This window comes from Nannobrachium achirus, assembly GCF_963921795.1.
Source record: "Nannobrachium achirus genome assembly, chromosome: 17".
NCBI classification, from domain to species: domain Eukaryota; kingdom Metazoa; phylum Chordata; class Actinopteri; order Myctophiformes; family Myctophidae; genus Nannobrachium; species Nannobrachium achirus.
In genome coordinates, this window is record NC_137824.1 from 44223000 (window position 1) to 44250748 (window position 27749).

Sequence of the window (27749 nt, forward strand, 5' to 3'; positions counted from 1 at the left end):
TATTTTGCTTTTGCAAACGATATAGTAGAGTAGATCTCTGCAAATTAAAATACATTTTTCGATTCCGTTACTATACTGTTACACCCCTAGTATAGTACGAGAGCTATTTGCCTCTACCCATCATGGTGTTTGTGCTGGGGTTCAAGTGGTTAAACGTCAAGTATAAAGCTCTTTTCAGTCAGTTCTGATGGAAACTGTGACATACCATTTCTCAGGTGGAAAGATGTGCATATTCGCAGCGTAATAAGATTCTAAAAAAAATGACAGTGAAAATCAGGGAAGCCAGGGATAAAATGTTATTCACAGGGATGCCCCGGGTCAGAAAAGTTTGAAAACCCCTGCCTTAGGGATCCCGGACCTGTTGAACGCCCCCTGCTCTAGTCAGAACCAAACGGACAAATATATTCTCATTTTAGACGTTTTATTAGAAAAGACAGCAACAGTAATTGAGACCATTCAACTTCACTCCAGTCATATTCATCATATCCCCCAAAAAAACATAACCCCCCTCCCTCCCACCTTTTCCATTTCACGATACGATACCCCACGTGCCTGCCTTCCATCCCTTCCTACACACCGAGCTCACTGACAGGCACCGAGGCAGCACTCGTATCGTATAGAAACCGTAATGGCAACAGAACGTCCAGCTGGGGTATGGGACCACATGGCTGGGCTTTGTATTTCGTAGAGTCCTCCTGGGCTCCTTGCATCCAAACTTAAAACCTTGCAGCAGGACGGTGTCGCTTGCCGATACGAACTTGATTTTCAAGCTGACGGCGGGTCACAACGCAATTCGCAATAATGGATCCCTTCTAAGCCACGATGACAAGCCCTGAATTCTAAAGCAGTTGTGTCACATAACCTGACCGTTTTTATTTTCGTTTTTTACTTTTAACACAAGTTAACCCTATATACTTTGTATGCAAGGGTTTAAGTGGTTAAAAAGTGTTCTTTTGTTAAGTCAAAGGATTTGAATGCAGTCTGAAAATCAGTGGTCCTCGGCAAGCATCACGAATTATGAATTAATTTAACCGCAATCCTCATCCTGCCTAAACTTCACGGACAATAGGTGTACTGAGGAAGTCTGGGGATACCAAAGTGTTGCAAGTGATATTTTTATGAGTCTCTTTAGTAAACAGAAAACATATTTTCAGGCCAGGATTATACTTTTAACCTATCAGGAGCCAGACCTAGACAGGACACAGTGAGCTGACAAAATGGAACTGAGAATTTAAGCTCATCTCTCCTGATTGGATAACATTGGTAGGTTTATTCCAATCTGGAAATGCATTTTCTTTATTAAAGAGTGGAGAGACCAGTTAATTTACAAAACAAAGAAAGACTTTACAAATGATTACTATGAAAATATGGATGTTTAACTCATCATCACTGACTTCCCCTATAAGCTTTTCAAAAATAGCCTCGTACCCAATTACAAAAAAAGAAAATAAAAAAGATAAAAGAAAACTGATCTCTCCACTTGTGTCCATGTCACAATGACAAGAAATACCTCAATCTAAGCCCTCTCATCCAAAACGGTTCACCTTTTCTGAAGGCTTATCCAGAGATTTTCAAAGACTTCTAGAAAATGAATTAACTGAAAGCCAGCTTGTTGTGGTTATCACATTGGATTAAGTGTGTTAAAGATGTCCAAGAACAGTGCGGTCATAGGAGCTATATTCTAGAAAAGTGGAACATCAGCGGGGAGATTTGCGAACGAACCCCCGCCCTCCACAAAGTCCTGAAGGAAAATAAAACGTCACCAGAATGCAAATTAAATTAAATGGCTCTTGGAAATTAAATTACAAACAGATCACAGGGGTTGAGGACACATTGACATTCGTATTCATATTTTGTTTTACTGCCAAAACACAGTATATACTGTATATATATGTATATATATATTTATAAACACGGTGAGAATGACTAAGAACAGTTTGTGGCTCAGGAGCGCCCCCAACCTGAGGCCAGCCCCCAGCCCGACAGTTCCTCTGTTGTCACGGTAACGTCCCCGCGACAACACCCAAGTGCAAAAAAAGTCAGAGGTCAGGCTCTACTGCTGGCCCTCTTTCTTCTCTCCCTCGGAGGACGAACTGCTGCCGCCGCCGCTGCCTTCTCGCTCTGACGCCATCTAGAGGAAGGGAGAGGGCAACATAAGTCAAACACTGTGACGTGTAAGGGATGACGTCTGCCCCAGGGGCCATTATCGAATGATAAGATCCAAATAAATAAACAAAAGAAATTAGGCATTTGACCGGGACCCAAACTAGTGAAATTAGCAGATCTTTTATTTATAAAATTACTGAGAAAAATTGTGCCTTTTTTTGGGGAATGTTTTTTGAAAATGTTTTGAAATAATAATTACAAACAAAATGTAATAAAAAGGAATACAACAATTTTATAAAATGTGCCTCAAACGGTTCAGTGCTTGAGAACCAGTGCAATAGTTTCCAAACTCTAGTTGAGGAGTGTACTTGGGAGTCTGGACCCACTGGTGTAAGGTTGAGTGTTTTTACCTTCTTGTATGCCATCTCAAACAGCTTGAGTGAGGCCTGCTGGAGGTTGTTTGCAGCCTGCTTGATGTTCTCTCCCGTCTCCGAGTCCTTGTTGCTCAGAAGATCCCTAACCTTCACGATCTCCTCCTTCAGTTTGGCGCACTGGTAGAAAGACAAGAGAAACTCACTGGTAGAAAGACAAGAGAAACTCACTGGTAGAAAGACAAGAGAAACTCACTGGTAGAAAGACAAGAGAAACTCACTGGTAGAAAGACAAGAGAAACTCACTGGTAGAAAGACAAGAGAAACTCACTGGCAGAAAGACAAGAGAAACACAGAGGTAGAAAGACAAGAGAAACTCAGAAGTAGGAAGACAAGAGAAACTCAGAAGTAGAAAGACAAGAGAAACACAGAGGTAGAAAGACAAGAGAAACACAGAGGTAGAAAGACAAGAGAAACTCAGAAGTAGAAAGAAAAGGGAAACTCAGAGGTAGGAAGACAAGAGAAACTCAGAAGTAGAAAGACAAGAGAAACTCACTGGTAGAAAGACAAGAGAAACTCAGAAGTAGAAAGACAAGAGAAACTCACTGGTAGAAAGACAAGAGACACTCACTGGTAGAAATACAAGAGAAACTCAGAAGTAGAAAGACAAGAGAAACTCACTGGTAGAAAGACAAGAGAAACTCACTGGTAGAAAGACAAGAGAAACTCAGAGGTAGAAAGACAAGAGAAACTCAGAAGTAGAAAGACAAGAGAAACTCACTGGTAGAAAGACAAGAGAAACTCAGAGGTAGAAAGACAAGAGAAACTCAGAAGTAGAAAGACAAGAGAAACTCACTGGTAGAAAGACAAGAGAAACACAGAGGTAGAAAGACAAGAGAAACTCAGAAGTAGAAAGACAAGAGAAACTCACTGGTAGAAAGACAAGAGAAACTCACTGGTAGAAAGACAAGAGAAACTCACTGGTAGAAAGACAAGAGAAACTCAGAAGTAGAAAGACAAGAGAAACTCACTGGTAGAAAGACAAGAGAAACTCAGAGGTAGAAAGACAAGAGAAACTCAGAAGTAGAAAGACAAGAGAAACTCACTGGTAGAAAGACAAGAGAAACACAGAGGTAGAAAGACAAGAGAAACTCAGAAGTAGAAAGACAAAGACAAGAGAAACTCAGAGGTAGAAAGACAAGAGAAACACAGAAGTAGAAAGACAAGAGAAACTCAGAAGTAGAAAGACAAAGACAAGAGAAACTCAGAGGTAGAAAGACAAGAGAAACACAGAAGTAGAAAGACAAGAGAAACTCAGAAGTAGAAAGACAAGAGAAACTCAGAGGTAGAAAGACAAGAGAAACTCAGAGGTAGAAAGACAAGAGAAACTCAGAGGTAGAAAGACAAGAGAAACACAGAGGTAGAAAGACAAGAGAAACTCTTTGGTAGAAAGACAAGAGAGTCCTGGCCGAGTACCCCTGACCCAACCACCATTCAACTGTCAATCACTAAATAAGCTTGTGTGCAAAACAACAGTGGCAGTAAATCAATCAAGATGGATATCGTCACTGTCGGGTGGATGGATACCTTCTTGCATGTCTAAAACCATTCATTTACAATGGGCCCAACATAGTTATTATTTATAGTCCATGGGCCATACGAGATGTCGCTCTTCAAAAGGTGGCAAAGGTTACTATGCATTTTTGAAAAGCTCTATATCTGTAGATTATATTTTTTGGCATGATAACCCTTTCTGAGACACAAAAGCAGATTCATTTTTGCACTTTTTCTCCCCCTGTATAGTAAAGTTAACGGGACACCGACTTTAGCAGCTGATAACACCAATTTAGCTGTGTCTCAGAAAGGGTTATCATACCAAAATATAATCTACAGATATAGAGCTTTTCATAAATGCATAGTAACCTTTGCCACCTTTCGGAGCGCGACATCTCGTATCTCGTGAGAGAGGCGGTGGGAAGGCGATGGGACTTTGGGCGATGGGAATTTGGGTGCTCATATCCCCGGATGGATCTACATGTAATTGTGATTTACGATTTAATTGTGTGTTTTTTTGTTTTGTTTTTGAACATAAGAATCACAAATGTTATGTAAATGCACTGGGTAGATTACGTATAACTTAAATATACAAAGAAATGATGGACAAATTACTCGCTTATAATTGTACGCTTAACCATAAAAAAGGCGGAAAAATGGTGATCTACAAGAGGTAAAATGTATTATTTCAACAGGGAAACGATTATGCAAAATAACTAAAATAATGGTGATTATTATGTGATAAGTGTGACAGGCCGAGCAACGGAGCAGACGCTGCCGAGCGTACCTCATCTGCCGGAAGCTGGTCCTTGAACTCCTCCATCTTTGACTCTGTGTCGTGAACGATGCCCTCGGCCATGTTCACGGCCTCTACGCGGTCCTGCACATGGAGAGAACAGACACCACATTCAGTTCAGACTAATCATTTAACCCATTTAGGCCTAGAATTATTGACTGCTTTAACTATTGAAAAATAGCAGATATACAAGCTCACAGCGCGGCACCGAGTGCCGCGCTGCGAGCTTGTAGATCTGCTATTTTTGAAAAATCATGATTTTTTTCTTTGCAAGTCTTTGAATATATCTATTTAAAAGCAAACATTTGTAACTCAAATATTTGCTTCTGGGGGGTCCCTGGAACAACATATTTTGAGATGGGGGTCCGTGGCTAAATACCTGTAATTTTTGGGGGTCCTTGACATGAAAATGTTTGAGAACTACTGATTTAGAGGAAGGATTTAGAAGTCGGGCCAACGATCGGGTCAAAGATATTCAAAGACTTGCACACATTTTCACGATTTCTCAAAAATAGCAGATCTACAAGCTTGTGCCGCGCTGTGAGCTTGTATATCTGCTATTTTTCAATAGTTAAAGCATAAAATAATGGTTAAAGTGGTTCAAATCTAACGCGACTCGGGCACGTTCCAGGTATTTGAGAGTTAAGATATTCCACGATCTTCAAACCTTTTTTTTTTCTCTCTTTTTTGGGGGGGGCAAAGCGACACCATAGTGTAATGGAACATAGATGAAAGGTTCACGTTTCACACAACGTCCCAAGATTCAGTTAAGAGGTCTAAAAATTTGTACAAGATGTCAATTTATGTTTTGGGCGTTGGACCGATTTAACCATTATGTTATGCTTCAACTAAAAAATAAATAAAAACGTATAAAATAGCATTTATTTTATTTTATTTTTTCATCGTTTTCAATTTGAAAATGTCTTCTCAATCATTCTTCTAAATCAGTAGTTTTAATGTCAAGGACCCCCAAACTGTGAGCTTTTAGATCTTTTTTTCAATAGCTAAAGTATAAAATAATTGAACTAGCTGAACCTACCTTCCTCCTCCTGTCCTCCTCGGCGTACCTCTCAGCGTTTTTGATCATGTTCTCAATGTCATCTTTGCTGAGACCTCCAGAGGACTGGATGACAACTGTTGGACGGATGACAACAAAGACAATCGGAGATACAGAGATGTTTTAACTAGGGGTGCAACGGTTCAGTCAGCCGACGGTTCGGATCGAACCTCGGTTTTTGGCTCACGGTTTCGGTTCGGTTTCGGTACAGTAAAAAATGAAAATGAAAAACTATTTGAAAATAATTGAAACATGTTCAGTTTATTTTAACCATTAAGTTCTGTTCGGGTCATTTTGACCCGTTTTGCATTTTCATTTGAAAGAAAAAGGTAGAAGTTTACATTTGATTACATGTGATTAACGTGTAAAAAAAATATTTTTGCACTACACCCATGCTTTTCTACCCTCAAATGCTGTTCACTGGTCATTTTGACACAGGGGATATTTGGTTTAAAAAAAGAATATGAATATAAATGTGAAATTAACAAATCATCATCATACATTGACTTTGTCTCAATTCCAAACAATCCAAATGATAGAAATGGTCAAATAAACAGTGAACTTAGAGTTGAAGCATCTGGCAAGAGAAAGCGCTGTTCAATGTGTCCTACAACAGCAAGCAGACAGGAAGACAGAATGCTTGCAGGAGGTGCAAGAAGCTCATATGTGCCTCACATGCAGTCCGTATTTGTGCCGCCTAGTGTATGCGTACAAGTGTACATTCCTTATGTGACAATGTGTGTCCTCATGTTCACATGTGTGTTCAGTAGTTTACATGAATTTCAGCTATCAGTAAAACGCCTAGCTCTTTCAGTGTTTAATGTGATATAGCAAAGCATAAATGCAAACATTTACCATATATATCATATGAATTGTTTGCAATTGAGACAAAGTCAATGTATGATCGTCATACATTGATTTGTTAAGTTAAAATTTATATTAGTGTTGTTTTTTTAAACCAAATATGCCCCGGGTCAAAATAACCCACGAACAGAACGAAGGTGAAGTGAATCTGAACAGAACTTAAGGGTTAAAGATGGGGCGTGATTTGTTTCCCCCCTAAAACATGATAATCAGGTATTATGATTGTACTAGGAGGAAAACATTTTCTCCAAAAAAGTGTAGAGAAAGAGTTAAAATGATGTTTTTATGTGGCCACAAAAAAAAGTGGTTCATTTGGTATGGGCTGTTCGGTTCGGGACAGGGCCATTGGGTTTGTTATGGTACACCGGTTCGGTTCAGTATTGTTGACCCTCTAGTTTTAACACATGGGATGCCTAATGCTGCCGAACCTGAAGCCATTTCTTTTGTATCAAGTCGCTTCACTTTAGTCGCGCTGGTCAGCGTTCGAACAAAAGCAAGTCCCAAATCCAAACACCCTAGAAAGACATTTCCGTGGCTGTCAGGACGCCATCGGTGGAGTCGGGGGGGGGGGGGGGGTTGGGGGGAGCGAAGGACGCTTCACTTGGATTTTTCCAACTGGGGCGAAGAGACTTTGTTATCACGCCACTTGAACCATCCAGGTTTGAACGCAGCATAACACAAACGTGAGAGAGACGCGTCAACTGGTTACCATTGTAACCAATAGCCCTGCATTGCCGTGGCCGAGAGTGAGCGAGAAAACTCAATTTCCCCATGATTCCTCGCGGAATAATACATCCGCGGACTCCCGGGGCCAATTGAATTGTATTCATCCTGTCTGCAGAAACATGGATACAATATATCTCTGCTTCTTTTCCCGACCCGTTTGGTCAAAACGGCCTGTTTTCTACAGACTATAGCTTACACAGAGATGATCATCGCGGTTGTATTTTTCCGTTTCTGTTCCGAAGTGGAGGGCTCGACACGGCCGATAACTTACTCTGCTGCTCGCGGCCGGTGCCCTTGTCCTTGGCCGAGACGTGGACGATGCCGTTGGCGTCGATGTCGAAGGTGACCTCGACCTGCGGCACGCCGCGGGGCGCCGGGGGGATTCCCACCAGGGAGAACTGACCCAGCACCTTGTTGTCGGCCGCCATCTCCCTCTCGCCCTGGCACACCTTGATCTCCACCTGGGTCTGCCCGTCCGCCGCCGTGGAGAACACCTGCAGAGAGGGGGAGGCACGAGTGGTTGTTGCTTTAAAAACACCATTTACTGTAGACCGGGAATGCATTATTACCCCCCCCCACATACACACACACCCATCTCAAAATATGTTGTTCCAGGGACCCCCAGTAGCAAAGAATTGAGTTACAAAAGTTTGTTGTGAAAATGATATTAAAAGATTTGCACGCATTCTCATCACTTTTCAAGAATAGCAGATCTACAAGCTCGCGTCGCGGCACTCAGTCGCCCGTTTTGGTCAAAATGACTCAAAATGCCCGTTTTGGTCAAAATGACTTTTCTAGAATAGCAGATCTACAAGCTCACACTCAGTCGCCCGTTTGGTAACACACACACACACACACACACACACACACACACACACACACACACACACACACGCGCGCACACACACGCCGGGCCAAAAGTCAGTGCTCCCCGCAAACTAAACACCCAGCTTTACCTCCGACATCAGTAAATAAATACTTTTGCAGTCAAATTTTAGTTGAAAACCTGGCATTCGGCATGGACCACTTTTGATGCGCAAGGTAAGGCAGGTCATCTTGACTTGTGACCAGTCTGACCGCCTGCTTGTTATTGAGACAACCATCCAATGATCACACACACGTGCTGATGTACGCATTGCGTCCATATGCACGTGAATAAAAAACTTGAAAATAAAAGCAATGCAGCTTTAGTCCATGAAAGAGATTAATGTGTTTTAGATAATTAGATAATGTGTTTATTTTATAATTTATACGATTATCGTGAGTGTTTTATATCACGTTAAAATCACTTATTGTCCCATGCCTAGCTCAGGCATGTGATGATGTGAGTGAAGAGTCTGGGTACCTGGCTCTTCTTGGTTGGGATGGTGGTGTTCCTGTTGATCAGCTTGGTGAAGACTCCGCCCAGAGTCTCGATGCCCAGCGACAGCGGCGTCACGTCCAGGAGCAGCACGTCTGTGACGTCGCCGGCCAGCACGCCGCCCTGGATGGCCGCGCCGATGGCCACGGCCTCGTCGGGGTTCACCGACTTGCTGGGAGCACGGCCAAACAGGTCCTGAACCGTCTGCTGAACCTGTTTGTGTGTGCACACCAAACGGGCATGAGAAACGAGCTGTACGACAGTGTGAAAGGTGATGCCACCCACACACATAAACACGTTGGCATATGATAAATTACAGTTATGTTTCGGCATTATAGTTCGGTACTGATGTTTCTATCAGGTGGAAACCTTAAATGTCCAAACCTGTTCAGGATTAAAATAAAATCCCAACCAGTGGGAATGAGCGGTGCCTTAGCCTATACCATTATTACATAGTATTGCTCAAAAATAACAAAAGTAGCATATCGACAAACTTATCGAGCTTGTGGATCTGCTACTTTTGATGCCAGCGGCTATAGGCCAGGGCATTCAATTACGAGGGAAAACAAATACAATAATTTGGATATGGTTTCCGTCCTGAGACAATTTATACACAATACACAGATAACCGGTTTAAGAGATCACAGATTGATAGTTTAACCTTTGCTTTTATTAAATATCTGAGGCCAATAGGTTTTGTTAAAGATGCTTCCCATTGCTAGATTGACCATTTCAAATTACTCTTTTCATCTTAACATGGGCACGTGCGTGTTGATTATGCACCAATCGTGTGCACGCCGTTCACAGCTTTCAAACAAACAAAAAACCAGAGTTATCTGCGACTGTGTTTAACCAAGTAAGCAAATCCAAACAGGATCAGGAAGTCGATAATCTGTTCGTCCCGCCTACCGCCGGAAACGGAAATATGTCAGTTTCTGGCAGAAGCCAGAAGCACTTTTCTTTTTTTTTTTTGGCACCTAGGAACCAAAAATGGGAAAAAAATAGTACTTGACTTTTGGCAGCCACATTAGGTTAGGATAAGTGTTCTACTGTACATGGTTGTAATGTACGCTGTGTCACACAACAGAAATAGCCGATCTACAAGCACGCCAGTGTGAACAAGCATCCGTTTAGAGAAAGCTAAGAGCCAACCAAGAAAAATACAAGTCACTCAAGTGTCAATGTGCAATCCTCTTCCGGGGAGGACATCCACTGACCGCAAAGTGTGATTTTATGTTTGCTATGAGCTGTTGAGAGAGACCCCCTGTTACTGTACTAACACTCTTGTATCAACGATTACCATCCTAAAGAGTTTTAACTTTTGTTTTTACCAATCACTTACGGCCGGGTAAGGGTTAATTAACCGTTGCAGGCGCAGCCCTATGTACGTGTGTGTGCACTAGGGCATTCACAAATAGTGATTTTTAGTAATCGAATTATTCGACCTCAAAGTATCCGAATATTCGGGTATTCATTGGGTGAAATATCATATTTTTGTAATCTAATAAATCATTAAAATGCTCCTTTGCAAGCCTTGAAAACAACCAGCAATTAACGGGTTAACTTTTGTAGGCGGGACAAAAGGCGGGGTTCGTGAAATAACAGCCATCGATTGGCTGTGAGAGGTTTTCACTGGTGGATGCGTTACTCAAGCAGCAGAGAGAGAGCAGACCAAAATGCGACGCGGATAGACGTGTTGTGAGCTTGTAGATCTGCTATTTTTGACACGCTACACTGTCTTGCGACTGAACATAGCATAAACATGCTGATGAAACTTGCGACGAAAAACGAGTTCATTTTACAAGGAAAACTCCGAAATTAACTGTTCAAGCCTATCCTATCCATGTTCAACAACAACCACATTTATACTGTCCATCTTTCATTTGTTACAAGCTTGTATTGTGATTGTTTAGCCTCGGGATCCAGGCATTATAGTGATTGTTTGATGGGATGCACGTTATGTTAATGACTTCACACGCATGTCGTTAACACCTACGCTACTTAGCAGACCATTAATATGTCATTCCAATGTTAATGAAGGCTGGTGTAACTCGAGTCTCGACCAATACAACAGACAAGGCCAAGATGCGTTATGATTACATGCTATAGTATACAGTATGTAACACATAAGCGTTACAAGATCATCAATTCCACTCCAATCCGTGTCGCGAAAACTCTCGACCCGTTATAAATAAAACGCTGGACGCCTGTACCTTTATTGGATAAGATAAGTTGAATATGAAGCATGACATCAACGCAAGTTGCGGTGAAGCGCGGTCCTCTAAACTGGCTATAGGTTACTCGTTACTCAGCAAGAGGAACGAAACTCGGCAGCAATTAGTAAAAAAAAAAGTGAATCTCTCTCAGCTCCATATTGCAAAGTAGAAAATACTGTACAGTAGGGTAGTTAAACTTCCCACAAAGCTGTGTTTGTTTGTCTCTCTCTCTCTCTCTCTGTGTGTGTGTCTGCCTGCCTGCCTGTCCGTCCGCATCAGAGCACAGACTCATAAAAAAAAAAACGAAGAACCTCAAAAGCCTATCCGCGCACCACTAGTGTGCGCGCATGTCTCTCATACCTTGGGCATGCGGCTCATGCCTCCGACCAGCAGCACCTCTCCGATGTCTCCCTTGGACACCTCTGCGTCCTGCAAGGCCTTCTGGCACGGTGCCACGGTGCGGCGGATCAGGTCGGCCACGATGCTCTCGAACTGGGAGCGGGTCAGCTTCATGTTGAGGTGTTTGGGCCCAGAGGCGTCCATAGTTAGGTAGGGCAGGTTGATGTCAGTCTGCATGGGAAAGATAAGAGATGTTGTAGAGTCGGAGTCATTTAACACGTCCACACAGCGTGTTAAGCTGAAATAGTATTCAGCGGACTTCCGCTGCCAATTGCATTGTATACAACCTCGCTGCAGAAACATGGATATTGGATATGTCTCTGCTTCTTTTCCCATATTGCCTGTTTGGTGAAACGGGACGTTTTCAATGGACCATAGCTTTCACAGAGATCATCGCATTTATATTTTCTTCTTCTTCTTCACGAGAAAGAAAATACTTTGAACGGCCGTGTAGGATTTGCCTAGGCCGATTAACAATCGTTCTGGAATATCATAACATCAGATTAACGTAATAAAACGGATTCTCCTTTAAGCGCAAGGACACTTGTGACCACAATTCAAGGACTTTTGTTGATCATTTGTATAAGGAGGAACCCAGACTGGGTTGGCGGATCCGGGTCTTCAAATACTAAAAACAGGCCCCGTTGGCCCCTGATGGCATTTTTAATTAATAACAGGTTAACTTTAATGGGTGCCCGGATCTTTCAATAAGAACAGCTGTACTGGTTTTGTGGTGTTAAATATGGGCAGAAGCAGTTTTGTTTGCGTTTGTTTATGTGCACTTTGGCTTTAAACTGTCCACTAATTGCTTACAATGCTTTAATTCTTTACAAACTGTAAAGAAAAAAGTTATAATCAAAGCCTCCCAGATAATGGAACACAAAACCGCCATGATGATGTCATTTCCCAAGGTATGTGAAGTGCAGTGGTTCTCAAACATGTTTGACTGCAGTATCCCCTTATATTGATTCCTGAAGCCAAGTACCCCCTTCCCCTGACAACAGCATTTTGCTTTGAAACACCAAAAGTCCAGTTCCAACGCCACTGTGTTCAAATATAAAACAGCATAATGGCAAATAAACATTGCTTTCTAATCAATGGGGCTGTTAAGTATGAGAATTTCTGCCCCCAGTTTCCGCGAAACTTTTTACTATTTACACTTTTTGATTCTCTTTGTCGTTGAAAGGAAAGTGTTAGAATTATACTTAAGTCGTTATTTTTGTCTCGGATCTGTTGAAATAGCGAGGGACCGAAAATGCTCTGGGGGCAGAGTTCTCCTCTGCCTACAAAATGATGTCACGGCTTAAAAGCCCCATAACAGTTGTACTAGTCAGGTTATTGATGTAATTTGGTTTAACAATTTACAGATGAGCAGGTTCACGCAAAGTCTGTCAATGTTTTATCATTAACCATGATAACTGTAAAATACATATTCCCATTTTTGAGTTTCGCCTGCAGTACCCGTGTGTACCCCTAGGGGTACTCGTAGCCCCATTGTACCTGCAGTGAGGAGGACAGTTCACACTTGGCCTTCTCTGCAGCCTCTCGGACTCTCTGCAGGGCCATGTTGTCTTTGGTCAGATCCACGCCAGACTGTAAAGGACACAGGACAGCACGCCCATGAAAACATATACATAACAGATATAATGCCCAGCCCTAGAATGCATCTACTTCAGTGGTGCTTCCGGTCGGGACCACTAACTGGTCCTTGAGGGGGTTCCAGGTGGTCCCCAGCTAAATGAAGGGAGCTGGTAAACGAATGGACCCTTATAGATCTTTAAACTCCAGTCTTCAGGGCGTAAAATGAAAACAAATGGAAACACGGGTCTGTTTGGTTTCATGTTACGCTCTGAAGAGTTAAACATCAGCATTACTTAACCCATTTAGGCCTAGGATTATTGAATGCTTTAACCAGTGAAAAATAGCAGATATACAAGCTCACAGCGCGTGCCGCGCTGCGAGCTTGTATATCTGCTATTTTTGAAAAAATGTGAAATTTTTAATTTTGACCCGATTCTATAAGTGTCTTTTGAATCCTTCTAAGGTATTTTGAAAAACCTATGTTTCTATGTCAGCAATCTGGCCAGCCATCGTCAAAGAAAAGGTCCTTTTCACTTGAACTGGAGCTCAGTTAGTCTGTTCTTGAGAGACTACTATGTCAATGGTTCTCAAACCTTTTAGCGAGCTTGTATATCTGCTATTTTTCAACAGTTAAAGCAGTCAATAATTCTAGGCCTAAATATTTAATATACAAGAAGTCTACACAATTAGAGAATGTATTAGAATTGTTATTATGATCAATGTTTTGCCTGTCATCTCTCCTATGGTAGGCCTACCATATGATTACAGCATGGTTGTGGACAGAACGTTATCCAACGATAACAAAATAATCTAAGTTTTAGGTTTTAGGCTAAATCTCATCAAATGGTGGTCCGTGGCTCAAATTCAGAATATATAATGGATCTTGGTATGAAAAAGTGTCCACACCTCTCTCTTGAACTCCTTAACAATGTGTTGGAGGAGGTGCTGGTCAAAGTCCTCTCCTCCCAGGAAGGTGTCTCCGTTGGTCGACTTCACCTCAAACACGCCCTTCTGGATTTCCAGAACAGAGATATCAAACGTGCCTCCGCCAAGGTCGTAGACTGCAATACTGGAAGGAATGTATGACAGAGATGTTGCATTTATACGAAAGGAATGGCCAAACATTATAAATCAACAGGGTGTCTTTGCACCATTAGAGAAAGGTCCAAGCAACACACATTAATGTGAAAGGACAATAAATGTTAAGCATTTTGGGGTCCAGAAACACTGCTTTTTAACCAATCCGTTAGCAGAAACGTGCAGCACCAATGTTTTCGATCTTGCCGATCGGGTATTATGTGTGTGTGCGCAAGCGTGTGTATCTGGCCTTCGCATATCTTGAGAACCATTCGACCAATCTACCTCAAACTTTCCCATTGTCACAGAGGAAGTGTGGTGCTTGGTGTGAAAATCTATGGGCCTAAATCCTTAAATGATGTACAAACTCAATCAGATTGTATAATATTGCTTAACTACTTGTATGTGACAAACATGCCACGCCACCGGACGTGTTTTTTGGGAGGCGTAGGACTCTCCAAAAACAAGGATAGGACCCCAAAAAAAAAACAGTCAGGCCCTGGCATCTGTCTCTGCTTACATCTTGTCCTGGGTCTTGTCCAGTCCGTACGCCAGAGCGGCAGCCGTCGGCTCGTTGATGACACGGAGGACATTCAGACCAGCGATCTGACCAGCGTCTTTTGTCGCCTGGAGAGACAAGACAAGGGCATAGTTATTCAAGGGCCCAGAAAGAATGTATAGCACCTGTACAAGGTAACGGCAGCAAGGTGTACAAGGCAACAGCAGCAAGGTGTTGCCTTGTACTTTCAATTATGTCTATGTTAACCACATTAAACAATGTCTTTCTTTGGATTCAAAGGAATCTATCTCATGGTTAAATTTGAGTTTGGAGGTACAATGGATTTGTGTAGGAAGGAGGGCGTGTGACCCAGTGATTAATTTCTAAAACATTAGGGTGCCTGTGTCCTGGAGCTTATGAACACAACTTCTTTCCATTGCAGGAAGGGACATACAGTAGGGGGAAATAGTGAAAGCTGGAATAAACAGAATTTAGGACTGAGGCAGAATCTAAACTTTTTTTTTCCCCCCCTGAAAGTTAAATATTTATTAAAAAATTACAAAACAATTATATTGCTTTATACTGTACATAGCAACACATAGCAAAACCTGAATGGGTTAACCCAGTTGACGCAAGGTCCAATCCAGGTTGTGCGTACATGTGTGGCCCAGCACTAGGTCGGTCCTGCAGTGCATACCAGGACACTCCACTCTTGCTGTGCCCGATCCTGTACAAGTTCAGCCGCAGCCTCCAAAACGGAGCCTGCTGCACTAAACCATAAGTACGGAACCTTCCTCTACCAGCAATGTAACGCTGAACCAGACACACGCCGTCTGGACAGCTGACTTAGAGCTGGTGTGTGAGAGTGTGCGCGCGCGTGTGTGTGTCACAGCCCCTTGGCCTGGCCTGCAGGGCCTGTGTTGTCTGTGGGAGCTTTTAAGCTGGTTGCACACTGCTGCGTTTTTCGTTGCGAAATGCGTTTTTCAGGGCAAGGAGAGAGAGAGAGATAGAGAGAGCAAGGGACCGAGTGGTGCGCGAAACGGGCGGCAGTGTGCAAAGGTGACTGACATAACGTGAGGTTGATTTTTTATTTGCGTGCTCCGAAATTCACTCCGATATTCGGCCCAAAAAACGCAGCAGTGTGCAACCACCTATAGACTGGCAAAGAACCGGTTCGCCTATGGGATGAACCAGAAGTGAGCTTTTCCACCGAGAACAGAGTTGGTTCCGAACCATAAAAGTTGGTTCGGAACAGGAAACACAAAATCCTTGGTTTCTCTGGTTCAATCTGGTGGAAATGCCGAGCTAGTTCGCGGCCTGTTTGCAAGAACGAACCAAGGTTCCAAGAAAGTTGAAAGGCACTGGTTCTTGAACCAAGGTTCTTTTGGTGGAAAAGGCCCCTTTGGGTAGTGTGCTCCCCTATGTGTGTTTCTCCCTGAGACCCTATAGGCGTCGGCCAACTTGGGGTGCCAGTGTGCGCGTGTACCTGTCTCTGGGAGTCGTTGAAGTAGGCCGGTACGGTGACCACTGCGTTCTTCACACTGTGTCCCAGGTAGCTCTCTGCAAGAACACAGCAACAATCACGTACAGCAGTCACTCTCAACCTTTTCAGGCCGCGACCCCCAAAATAATCATGTTTTAACTGGGGGACTCCCTGACGAGCACTAAGTTTAGGCATTACATTTTGTATAACACGGTTCTATTGTGAAAATAGCAGATCTACATGCTCACCAACTTTCATTGCTGCCTCTAATATTTGACAATTTGGCCAATGTTTAATTTGCCATTTTAGAGGTATTAAAAAGTCCTTAAAGGAGTAGTTCACCCCCAAAATGACTTATTTTCTATTGATTACTCATGCCATAGAGATTGAGTTCAATAAATGACTTATTTTCTATTGATTACTCATGCCATAGAGATTGAGTTCAATAATGTTGTTTTGCATTTGTTGCATTCCTAAGACAAAAATGTGACTATAGTAAATTTACCCCCAAACTCCCTGCAACTGCATTTGGGTCCCCAGATGGGGACCCAAATGCATGGCCCTGGATGGGGAAACCATCAGGGTAAATTTACTATAATCAAATTGTTGTCTTAGGAATGCGACAAAAAAAAAAAACGAAATATATTATTGACTCCATGGCATGAGTAATCAATAGAATTGTTTTCATTTTGGGGAAGACTCCATGGCATGAGTAATCAATAGAATATTTAATTTTATTTTGGGGGTAAACTACTCCTTTAAATTGACTCATTAGAAATGTGCACATACACTCTATACACTTAAAAACTTTGTTGGTTTGTTTCCTGTTGATTGAGAAAACAATGATGCAAATTAAAGGGGAGAACCACCCATTTTCAACATTGAATCATGTCATTTCAATGTTGAAATTGGGTGGTTCTCCCCTTTAACCCATTTTAGGCCTAGAATTATTGAATGCTTTAACCAGTGAAAAATAGCAGATATACAAGCTCTCTGCTATTTTTGAAAAAGTCATGAAAATGTGTGCAAATCTTTGAATATATGTATTTTTAAAGCAAACGTTTGTAACTCAGATTTTGCTTCTGGGTGGTCCCTGGAACTAAATATTTTGAGATGGGGGTCCGTGGCCAAATAAATATCATTTTGGGGGTCCTTCACATGAAAAAGTTTGAGAACCACTGACAGTAGTCAGTAGTCTCTCAAGAACAGACTAACTGAGCTCCAGTTAAGTGAAAAGGATCTTTTCTTTGACGATTGCCAGACAGATTGCTGACATAGAAACACATGTGTTTCTAATTCAAAAGACAAATAGAATCGGGTCAAAATGATAATTTTCCTGATTTTGTATATCTGCTATTTTTAAATAGTTAAAGCATAAAATAATTATACACAATCATGTGTACCCGTTCTGAATGGGTAAAGCTAATCATCTGGGTCCTGAAACACTGTTCTAACCTATATACATCATGCCATCAGTGTGTCTCAAACGTATTCATTCCAAGGACCCTTATAGTGATGTCTCCATTACACATTTAAATTGAAAATTAATTGTCACACTGTAATAAGTGTGATTAACAACCAAATTGCCTTTTTGACATTGAAGACTGGAACATAAATACAAACTTAATTTCTGTTTGCCATTTAAGCTTCACAATCACAAACTGCACAGGGCAGATTACTTACATATTTGAAACGGTTATACTTTTTTGCGGGAATAGCTGATCTAAAAGTTTACAATGTGTCATGACGTGGCGCGTTGTAAGCTTGTACTGTAGATCCACTATTTTTGAGATCTCGTGAACATTTGTGCAAGAATATTTTGGACCCGATTCTATCAATGGCTTCTAAATAAGTGGTTCTCAAACCTTCAAAATGATATGTATGTGGCCGTGGACCCCCGTCTCAAAATATGTTGTTCCAGGGACCACCCAGAAGCACATTGCAAATGTGATTTTAAAAAGATATATTCAAAATCAGGATTTTTCAAAAAAATAGCAGATCTACAAGCTCGTAGGAGCTTGTATATCTAGGGGTGGCTCGGTATCAACATTTTGTTATCGCGGTTACCGTCCTCCCATTTACCGCCGGTATTGCAGTAATTACCGCACCCCCGTATCTATTAATTAAGGTTCGGCGATAAGACAAAATATTCCTATCATCTGCCCAAAATTCGTCGCTCCACAGTCCTATAAGCCCGACTGCTCGAGTTCCCCGTACAGCACAGTGGGTCTGGCTTTTGAAAGTAGCAGATCTACAAGCTCACAACGCGTCACGTTCGCAACGCGTTCTGAGCTTGTAGATCTTTGCAGTGTCGGGTTACTATAGTAACGTAGGCTACAGAGGCGTCAATTGGGTATGGCAAGCTATGGCACCTGCCATACCTAGGCTACAGGGGGAAACAATAAAATGCACTTTTCATCGTGCCCGTTGCTAAGGTATGGCAACATGACTGGTGTCTTGCACGCGCGCAAGACACCAGTCATGTTGCCATACCTTAGCTTTTGCTGAACTGACGCCACTGGTAGGCTACTGGGGCTTCAGACACTGCACGCTGTTTGTGAACAAACCAGATGAGACGTGTACGGTCTGTGATTATGTAAACTCACGTCTCAAATCGCATTGATTGAGTGGTGATATAAACATAGTAAACAGGTTTTAGTTACCAGACTTGACAGAAAAAAAAGTGAGTTGTGTCGTGTGGATTATGGAGAAAGTTTAACACTGCTGAGGCTACGAGGCTACTGCACTGCTCCAGTGTCCACTGTGTCTCCGACTCTCAATGTGACGGGCCAAGCTTCCAAACCTGTGGTACGCGGCCCAGAGCAGAGCGGCATGGAGCGCATGCGGTCCTCGCTTCTCCCCTGTTTTAATACTCGCTCGTTCTCAATAAAAATAGACTATATTTTGTCTTTTTTGACCGCGGTAAGGATCCTGACACCGCGGTAGGCCGCGGTATACCGCGATACGGCGGTACGGCGGTTACCAAACCCAGCCCTATATATCTGCTATTTTTCAATAGTCAAAGCATTAAATAGTTCTAGGCCTAAATGGGTTAAATCAATTAGTTGGATTATTGTTGAACCCTGGTCGGTACCTGCAGTTTCCTTCATCTTCATCAGGATGAAGGCTCCGCCCTGGCTCGGCGAGTACAGTTTTCCATGAGCCTCCACCCAGGCGTCACCGTTGGATGCACGCACAATTTTGTACGGAACATTCTTTCTGTTAATGACAACAGGGAAAATGCATTAATACATAAAGAGAGCTCCTTTTGGAACCTCTCCCTCCGCTACTATGCACTATGCAGCTCCGAGATGAGGTTCCTCACTCTCGTCAACCAGAATTAGTCCGTTGGGGGGAAGCTCCGCTCAATTTGTCAGCCGGGCCCATGTTTTTTACACATTAATACCTCCCCTGGTCATGTGGTATAGACAACGAATAAGAGTGGGGAAAACACAGAACCCGCTGACAAAATGAGCGATTTAACTCTTTAATTCAACACGCTGCTTTGATTTTCTTCCACGCTTGAGGAGTAAAAAGATGAGAGACCGGTATGGGACATTTACTTTTTGGATAGAATGTTCAAAAAAGGTTAGGAGTGTTCGTGAACGGCGGAGCTTCCACCCAACGGACTTTCTGGTTGACAAGAGTGAGGAACCTCATCTCGGAGTCAATTAACTTGGAATCCTATATATTTAGCACACACACACACACACACACACACACACACACACACACACACACACACACACACACACACACACACACACACACACACACACACACACACACACACACACACACACACACACACACACACACACACACACACACACACACACACACACACACACACTCCTTCCAAAGCATATCTCTTCGCCGGAAATCCTTCCAAAGCATATCTCTTCGCCGGAAATAGACGATCTAAAAGCATGGTTAAGCGTCGCATGGTGACTTTATACAGTACTTGAATGTGTCCTTATGTTATCATCATCAATTTACCCAAATACAGCTCAGGTGTAGTTAGGACGTTTTTGACTATATTAATGTGGAGATTTACAATTGCCATTTCCATCAATGATGGAAAATCACCATAAGTGAGGTGTTAGTCTGAAGCCTTTTCATTGGTTCAATATTTGTTTAAAACCTGCACACATAGCCCTAAAGGGTGTTCAATATGGCTGATCTATTAGAAAAAAGAAAAAAAAAAGGAAAGGGAGAGGTTTCTGCCTGACAGCAATGATAATGACCACTGCACGAGACACATGGAACATAATGATTAATAAGTTACCACAAGCAGTAATCATCCTCCTCAGGTAGAACTTTAGTTGCTCACTTGTTGGTTCTAGGAGTGTGCCATAATGGCATATTAATGAAGGCTTGCTGTACTGGTCTGGCAAAATGCATACGTTCTGGAATGCTAAATGAGGTAAAAGATGGAAAGTTTGGAGGTACTATAAAACGCCTTAATGGATAATTTCTTTGGGAAAAGAACATTGTTTCATCCGCGATTGTTGTTTATGATGGTTTAAACCATTAAACCATCGGATGTGTAGAATGTGTATAGCTGTAGAATAGCTGTTTTTAAGCAAGCGATCGATAGCATTGTTCTAAAATGTTTAATTAAAGCTGCACTAACTTTTTTGTTATTTTGGCCAATGTAGAGTATTTTAACTCACTTACTGCCAATTAAAAATGCCCTCGAGTGGCATTAGTGCCAGCCCTCTCCATAGACTTCCATGTAATTTGTAGTGCACAGATCATGCACACCCATGCACAGATCATGCACCATGTTTGTGCAGGCTGTTCACAGCTTTCAAACAAAAAAAAAAAGATTGGAAATCCGTTCAGGCATTCTTGAGATAATAGCCATTATGTTTTACATGTTATGTAAACAAAAATGGCTGCCCTGTATGTTAGATGGGGTTGTATGGGGGTGGAACATGCAAAATCGCGATTGAAATCATGTTCACTAGATTTGATGGGGTCCAAAAAAAAAAAAAAAAAAAAAAAAAAACTTTTTTTTTTTTTTTTTTTCTAAGTAAAAGTCGCCCAAAGTCGCTTGGCAGGGAAGCCCATAGTGAGAAAGTTGCTCTAAAAGTCGCCTGGCACTGTATGAGTTAATACAACACATCAGTAACTTACAATACAATTGGTGTGGATGTATTTGCCAGACCCAGAGGGTCGGCCTACAAAAGGCTTTGTCGGTCTGTCGGTCGGTCGGTCGGTCCCTCTTTTCCTCAGTGTGCACACACACACACACACACACACGCGCACACACACACACACACACACACTCATACACACACACGCACCCACACGCACACGCACACACACACACACACACACACACACACACACACGCATCTGCCCCTCCCTTCCCTTGCTCGGCTGATTGCCTTGAGTGCCGTCACCTGTACGGGACCAGCTGAGTTGAGTTGGCTGACGAGCTGCTGAGACTATAAATTCCTGTGTGTTCATGTGTTAGTTCAGTGCTGCACCCCTTCCTTGCATTCTGATTTTCATTGCGGGTCTGGCAGAACCAGGTGACCTGGTCTAGTTTTTCTTCCTGCACTTCTATTGAGACATTTAGATTTTGTCTAAGGTCATGTCTCACATAGGCACCGGATCTGAAGCTGGGGGGGGGTGCCCCAGCTTCAGCCCCATGAAAAAAGAAAAAACACAATTCGACTACTTCTCGAGCCAAGTGCCCGGGACTCTTGTTTTATCTTTTTATGCTACATGTCTGACTGTAAAAGTAAAATCTAAAAGTATTCAATCAAACCGCATTGTGAGCGTGTAGATAAGCTATACTCGCGGACATTTTAACTTGGGTGTGGTAAGGTTACGGCGCTGACCACTAAACAAAAAAAGGAAATGTGTACCTATCCTTCTGGACTTCCGGGTCGTCAAAGCGGCGCCCGATAAGCCTCTTGGTGGCGTACAGGGTGTTGTCGGGGTTGGTCACCGACTGCCGCTTGGCGGGCATGCCCACCAGACGCTCTCCGTCAGCCGTGAAGGCCACCACAGAGGGCGTGGTTCTCGCTCCTTCAGCGTTCTCCAAAACCTGACGGGCACGGGGCAGAGAACGGGGCATGTCAGAAATGACGGTAAACACAAAGGAGGGAGCGCAAGCCCGGTGCTGACCACCGCAGATAATAATGTTTGAAAAGAATGAGGCCGCACAGCTCTCAGCCACGATGCAAAGGATTTATTTAATAGAAGCAACCATATTTAAATGTTTAAATTGAGTTTTTTTGGAACATTGGAACATGTAAAGGAAGATGTATTATTTATGTTTGCCTATTAGGCTTTGTAAAAAAAGGTTACACAGGGTAGACATGACAAATGAAATACGACTTAAATAACAAAGTCATGGCTAACATAATAACGTTTGGAAATATACCATCTGCAAGCTCAACACAATATAAGCTTGTAGATCTGTAGAACATTTCTTTACAAACAAATGTATTTTTTCCATTAAGACGATCTACATGCTGCGCTCAACTGATGGATTTTATTTTTTTAAACCAGATGTTGAAAAGGTGAAATGACAGACAATACTAGACCTGCGAGTCTGTCTGTGGTTGCATGTGTATGAGGATTGAGGAACATGAAAAGGCTGTTCATCCTCACCTTGGCCTGTTTGCCCTCCATCACTGCCACACAGGAGTTGGTTGTTCCCAGGTCAATGCCAATGACTGAGCCTTTGATGGCCTCGGACCTGCCACACATGCAGTATATTAATAAGCAGTATATTAACAAGCTTTAATTCGAATAATCCTGTTTTATCAAAAAACGGGACTTAAGCTGGTTGCACACAACACTGCGGTCTTTTCTTTGCGACAGCTGCGAAAATCTGGAAAAAATCTACCCTGGTCCAAAAATAAATACGAAACGGGCGGCAGTGTGCAAACGTGATTGACAAAACGTGAGGTTGATTTTTTTATTCACACGCTCCGAAATTCGGCCCGAAAAACGCAGCAGTGTGCAAAGACCTTAAACCGGAACCGTTTCATCACAGACCCATTTGATCGCTGCACTATTACCATGGCAACCGGCAAACGGAAGCAGATTTTGTCCTAGCCATTGGTTGGTTCAACACACTCACTGTTTATACAACACAAGAGCCAGTTCTTGAACGGATCGTCCGTTTTTTATTTTGAAGCTGTGGACAACGTAAACATGCACGATGCATGGTTGGGGTCCGAAAGTGCACAATGGATATTCTCACGACCACGTTAAAAGGTAAGAGAAGAAAGGCAGGGAGCTACATAGGGACTTGCGATCAATGAGTTAGAGCACAAAAACATCTAAAGTCACGCTGAAACGTTCTGTTAGGCCAAGTCCCAATCTGCAATTTGTCTGACAGTGTAAAAAGTGTTTATTTAGTTATTTGTTTACGTTATTATTTTTCTTCTTCCCAAATTGCTTCGGATATTCTGCAAATATTGGTCAAAACATTGTTAAAAACATCTAGGACTATCCAAAATCAGGATCAGACGCAAAAATCTGGCATCGGTCAGGCTCTTTGCTTTAATTTTATTTATTTTTAATGTACTTATTGGTAGTGAGTACTCACGCATAGTCCCTCTTGGAAAGGACTCTGAGGACATCAGGTTGGAAGCCATTCCAGCATGCCTAGGGTCAGAAAAAGATGGGTTTATGTTTACAAACAGCAGGGCAGTCTGTTTTGAACAAGTTTTAGCACAGGTATTGCAGAGATGGCAGTATGACATGCTCTTAGAGAAACGTGGGTGTGTTCCTTCAAACAGGTCCAATTTGTTTGAATGAATGGCTTTTCCATCTTTGGGACCCCAATTTATATAGTAAAATGTTTCATGATGGTACAGTTCACTGGTACAAGGTCAACTAAAAGGAAACTCAGGTAAGCCTTGCAGCTTATTTCCATTAACTTATACCAGTAACCATTGAATGACAGACAGATAGAACACAGTACTATGCAGTAGATATCAGAAAAAAAAACTGTTATAAACAAAAACAATGCAAATAAAAATATATTTACAAAGGCTAGGTTTATTGTTACCAGTTTAAAGTGGCAGCCACCTGTTAAGTGGTTTTTCAGAGTGGTTTTAAAAGAAGTTAGGGATTTACACTCATTTAAGGCTTTTCAGTAGGGCATTCCACATTTTAGTGATACTAGCCCTTACCCGTTCAAAGATATGAGCTCCAAAATGATGTGCAGTGTGTGGGTTATGGGATGTGCACTGTGCATACAGTATATGAGGGATGGAAAGTAACTTTAACTGGTGCTTGCATGATAATATGTAGGAGCATCAATGTAAGAAATACCCGTTTCGTTTAATGGCTAACACACACTTCCCCCCCCCCCGTGTGTGTGTGTGTGTGGGTTTGTGTGTGATTGTGCATGGCCTGAACAACAGCGCCCCTCCCTTAACATGTGTGGTCACAAAAGGTACTGTAGGCTAAATAGATATAGATACACCATAAAAATGCTATTATACAGCATACGATTTGTGAAAGTGACAAACGGGCTTCACAGTTATGTCTAGGGCTGGGTTCGGTAACCGCCGTACCGCCGTATCGCGGTATACCGCGACCTACCGCGGTGTCAGGGTCCTTACCGCGGTAAAAAAAGACAAAAAATAGGCTATTTTTTATTGAGAACGAGCGAGTTTTAAAACGGGGGAGAAGCGAGGACCGCATGCGCTCCATGCCGCTCTGCTCTGGGCCGTGTACCACACGTTGGAAGCCACATACGTCACTCACACAGAGACCTGCACAGTGCACACACAGTGCACACAGGGCAGTAGAGTACGGACTACGGAGCACAACTCTATGACGGAGCAGCATAAACTTTCTCTGTAATCCACTCGACACAAGGATGTTAATACATACCTTGTGTTGTGGCATATCTTTTTTTATTCATACGGATTACTGGCGGAGCGCGGGCCGCGTGGACTAAAACCGAAAATGAAACTATTTTACCTTCTCCACCGCGTCGCACGTTGTGCTCCGTCCAGCGGCGCGTCGGCGATTTTATAACCTTTTCTGTCAAGTCTTGTAACTAAAACCTGTATATAGCAGCACTCAATCACTGCGATTTGAGAGTTGAGACGTGACGTGAGTTTACAGAATCACTGTACACGATCTGACTACCCTTCCTCTTCTGGTTTGTTCACACAGCTGTTTGTGTCTGAAAAGCCCAAGTAGCTACCCTACGTTACTATGGTAACCCGACAGTGCAGATCTAAAAGCTCAGAACGCATCGCGGATGCGATGTGTTGTGAGCTTGTAGATCTGCTCCTTTGAAAGCCAGACCCGCTGTGCTGTACGGAGAAGTATAACTCGGGCAGTCAGGCTGTGTCGCCTCTCCACTGTGGAGAGGCGACTTTTGGGAAGATGATTGCAATATTTTGGCTTATCGCCGAACCTTAATTAATAGATACGGGGGTGCGGTAATTACCGCAGTACCGGCGGTAAATGGGAAGACGGTAATCGCGGTAACAAAATGTCCATACCGCCCCAGGCCTAGTTATGTCAGGTGTGTTCATATGCTGATGGTGATGCGATTTCAGATCAATTGCTCCAGCCACCGAGGAGAAACGCTGTTTCATACAGACAGACACTCACTCAGACATTCGCAAAATTATAGTATAGATAGCAGGAGAACAAATTTGACCCTTTGTTTGAGCCGAATCTGGGTTGGACATGGTCTGTGGCGCCGACTCTAGAGTTGTAATTTTTGACATCCTTGACGTTTTGTCAGGTACATGGGTATCTTAGTGGTGTAGTGTATCTTGTACAGCAGGCCCATTGAAAGACGCTGTACTCTGTCATCTACGCTGAGCCACCCCACGCTTGACTGGTGACTATAGCAGTGAGGCGAGTCCGGAAAGGAAGGTGAAGCAGGACCTTAATTAGTTGGTTTTGGGCTGTTTGGAGCCTGGTTTTTAGGGCCTGTAGGGCATCGCGATACCATACGTGGACTCCATAGCCATATAGGGGCAGAATGACTGCACCCGCCAGAGTCTTTTGAGTATTGTTATTGACCATCGGGGTGATCCTCTGTAAGAAACAAGTCTGTTGGTAGATTTGTTGATGACCTTTTGATTTTTTTGATGACCTTTGTAGTCATCTTTTCGCTGGATAGATTAGCCTCAAGGATGCAACCCAAGTAGGTAATGTATTTTTTTCGTGTTATTACATCATCACCAGCTGACTGTTAAGTTATTGACCTTGCTGAGATTATGATTTGATCCAAAGAGGATTTGATCCAAAGAGGATGACATCACACCGTTGTACTTTACAATACAAACCCCAAAATAAATCTTCCAGTTCTAGGCAATACAGAAGGGGGGGGAACTTTTTTTCTATTTCCACACAACTCCTCTAAGGTAAATTAAAGGACCACTTCACCTCTGGGACAACCAGATCTTATTTTATTGTTGTTTGGGACACGATCAACACAATCTTGAGTTATTTTTGTGTGTTCAATCTGTGTTTTTAGATATTTTAGTATTTCAGCATGCTACAAAGCATCATATGATGCTTTGTTGCATGATATTGCATCATCTAATGCATCATATGATGCTTTGTTGCATGATAATGCATCATCTAATCATGCATAATATGATGCAAAATGCATCATATGATGCTTTGTAGCATGCTGAAATACTAAAATATCTAAAAACACAGATTGAACAAAATAAATAACTCAGGATTGTGTTGATCGTGTCCCAAACAACAATAAAATAAGTTCAATATTGAAAATGGGTGGTCTTCCCCTTTAACAACAATTTAACTATTGAGTGTATTTGGTTTGGTTTCATTTTACACTCAAGAGTTAAAGACCTATAATGGTCCATTTGGTTACCAACTCATCATGTAGCTGGGGACCACCTGGAACCCCTGAAGGACCACTGGTTGAAAACCACTGATCTAGCTCAAGAGAACCCCCTTGTAAAGGTTGAAAGAACATTGGAAGCTGCGGGGTGGACACGCCACGGTGAAGGTCGTCCACATGAGCCTCCTCAATGAATGAACGTGACTGAACATCACTCCCTCCACAGACACAACACATGGAGTCAGGATACATTTCACTCGACCAATTGATATTATTTAGACAACAACGCACGCCACCCACTAACGTTGTGCACAGACTACGCATCGTTTAGCGTTTACTGAATGCAACACTATACTATGTCGATTTAACACAGCTTAGCCGACACCAAGACCAAGATCATCACTTGACAGTTGACAGACAAAAATCCACAAATTGGGAAGACGCAATACACGAGGCGGGACACAAGACACGATGGTTCTCGACGATAAAACACGAATAAAGATTAAATGCGACGCTATATAACCATGTCCCAAACGTCACGGTTAGGTAACCCCACGTTAGCCGCAACTAGCATACGTGCTAAGCTAGCGGCTAGCCAGCATCTTAGCCGCTGTGGCTATGCTACCCTGAGAAATTGCGTACGTTTATTTCGGTTTTACAGTTAAATTCAACGAAATAAAGGCGCGCCGACCCAGGAAAACGACACTGTTCACCTTGTTGACGAGCGCGGACGCTCGGGCGCTGTGTCCGTGCAGTGTGCTGTACAGGCTCCGCAGCATCATGTTGACGGCGAGACGTTCAGAGTGGAACTGCGGTCGGTCGGTGTTGCGAGAGA

General features: G+C 42.7%; 1 protein-coding gene across 1 annotated transcript; it reads right to left on the minus strand.

The window, feature by feature from the left end:
- Positions 1–428: 428 nt before the first annotated feature.
- On the minus strand, positions 429–27749 carry hspa9 (heat shock protein 9). Its single transcript, XM_080745618.1, has 16 exons — positions 27628–27749; positions 23669–23727; positions 22723–22810; positions 21972–22153; positions 19184–19308; positions 16093–16166; positions 14628–14734; positions 13937–14099; positions 12950–13042; positions 11411–11620; positions 8820–9047; positions 7746–7968; positions 5867–5961; positions 4819–4911; positions 2517–2657; positions 429–2131 (listed from the first exon to the last, which is right to left on the minus strand). Exons 1-16 carry the CDS (start codon positions 27694–27696, stop codon positions 2054–2056), a joined length of 2028 nt encoding a protein of 675 aa, XP_080601744.1. The 5' UTR covers positions 27697–27749; the 3' UTR covers positions 429–2053.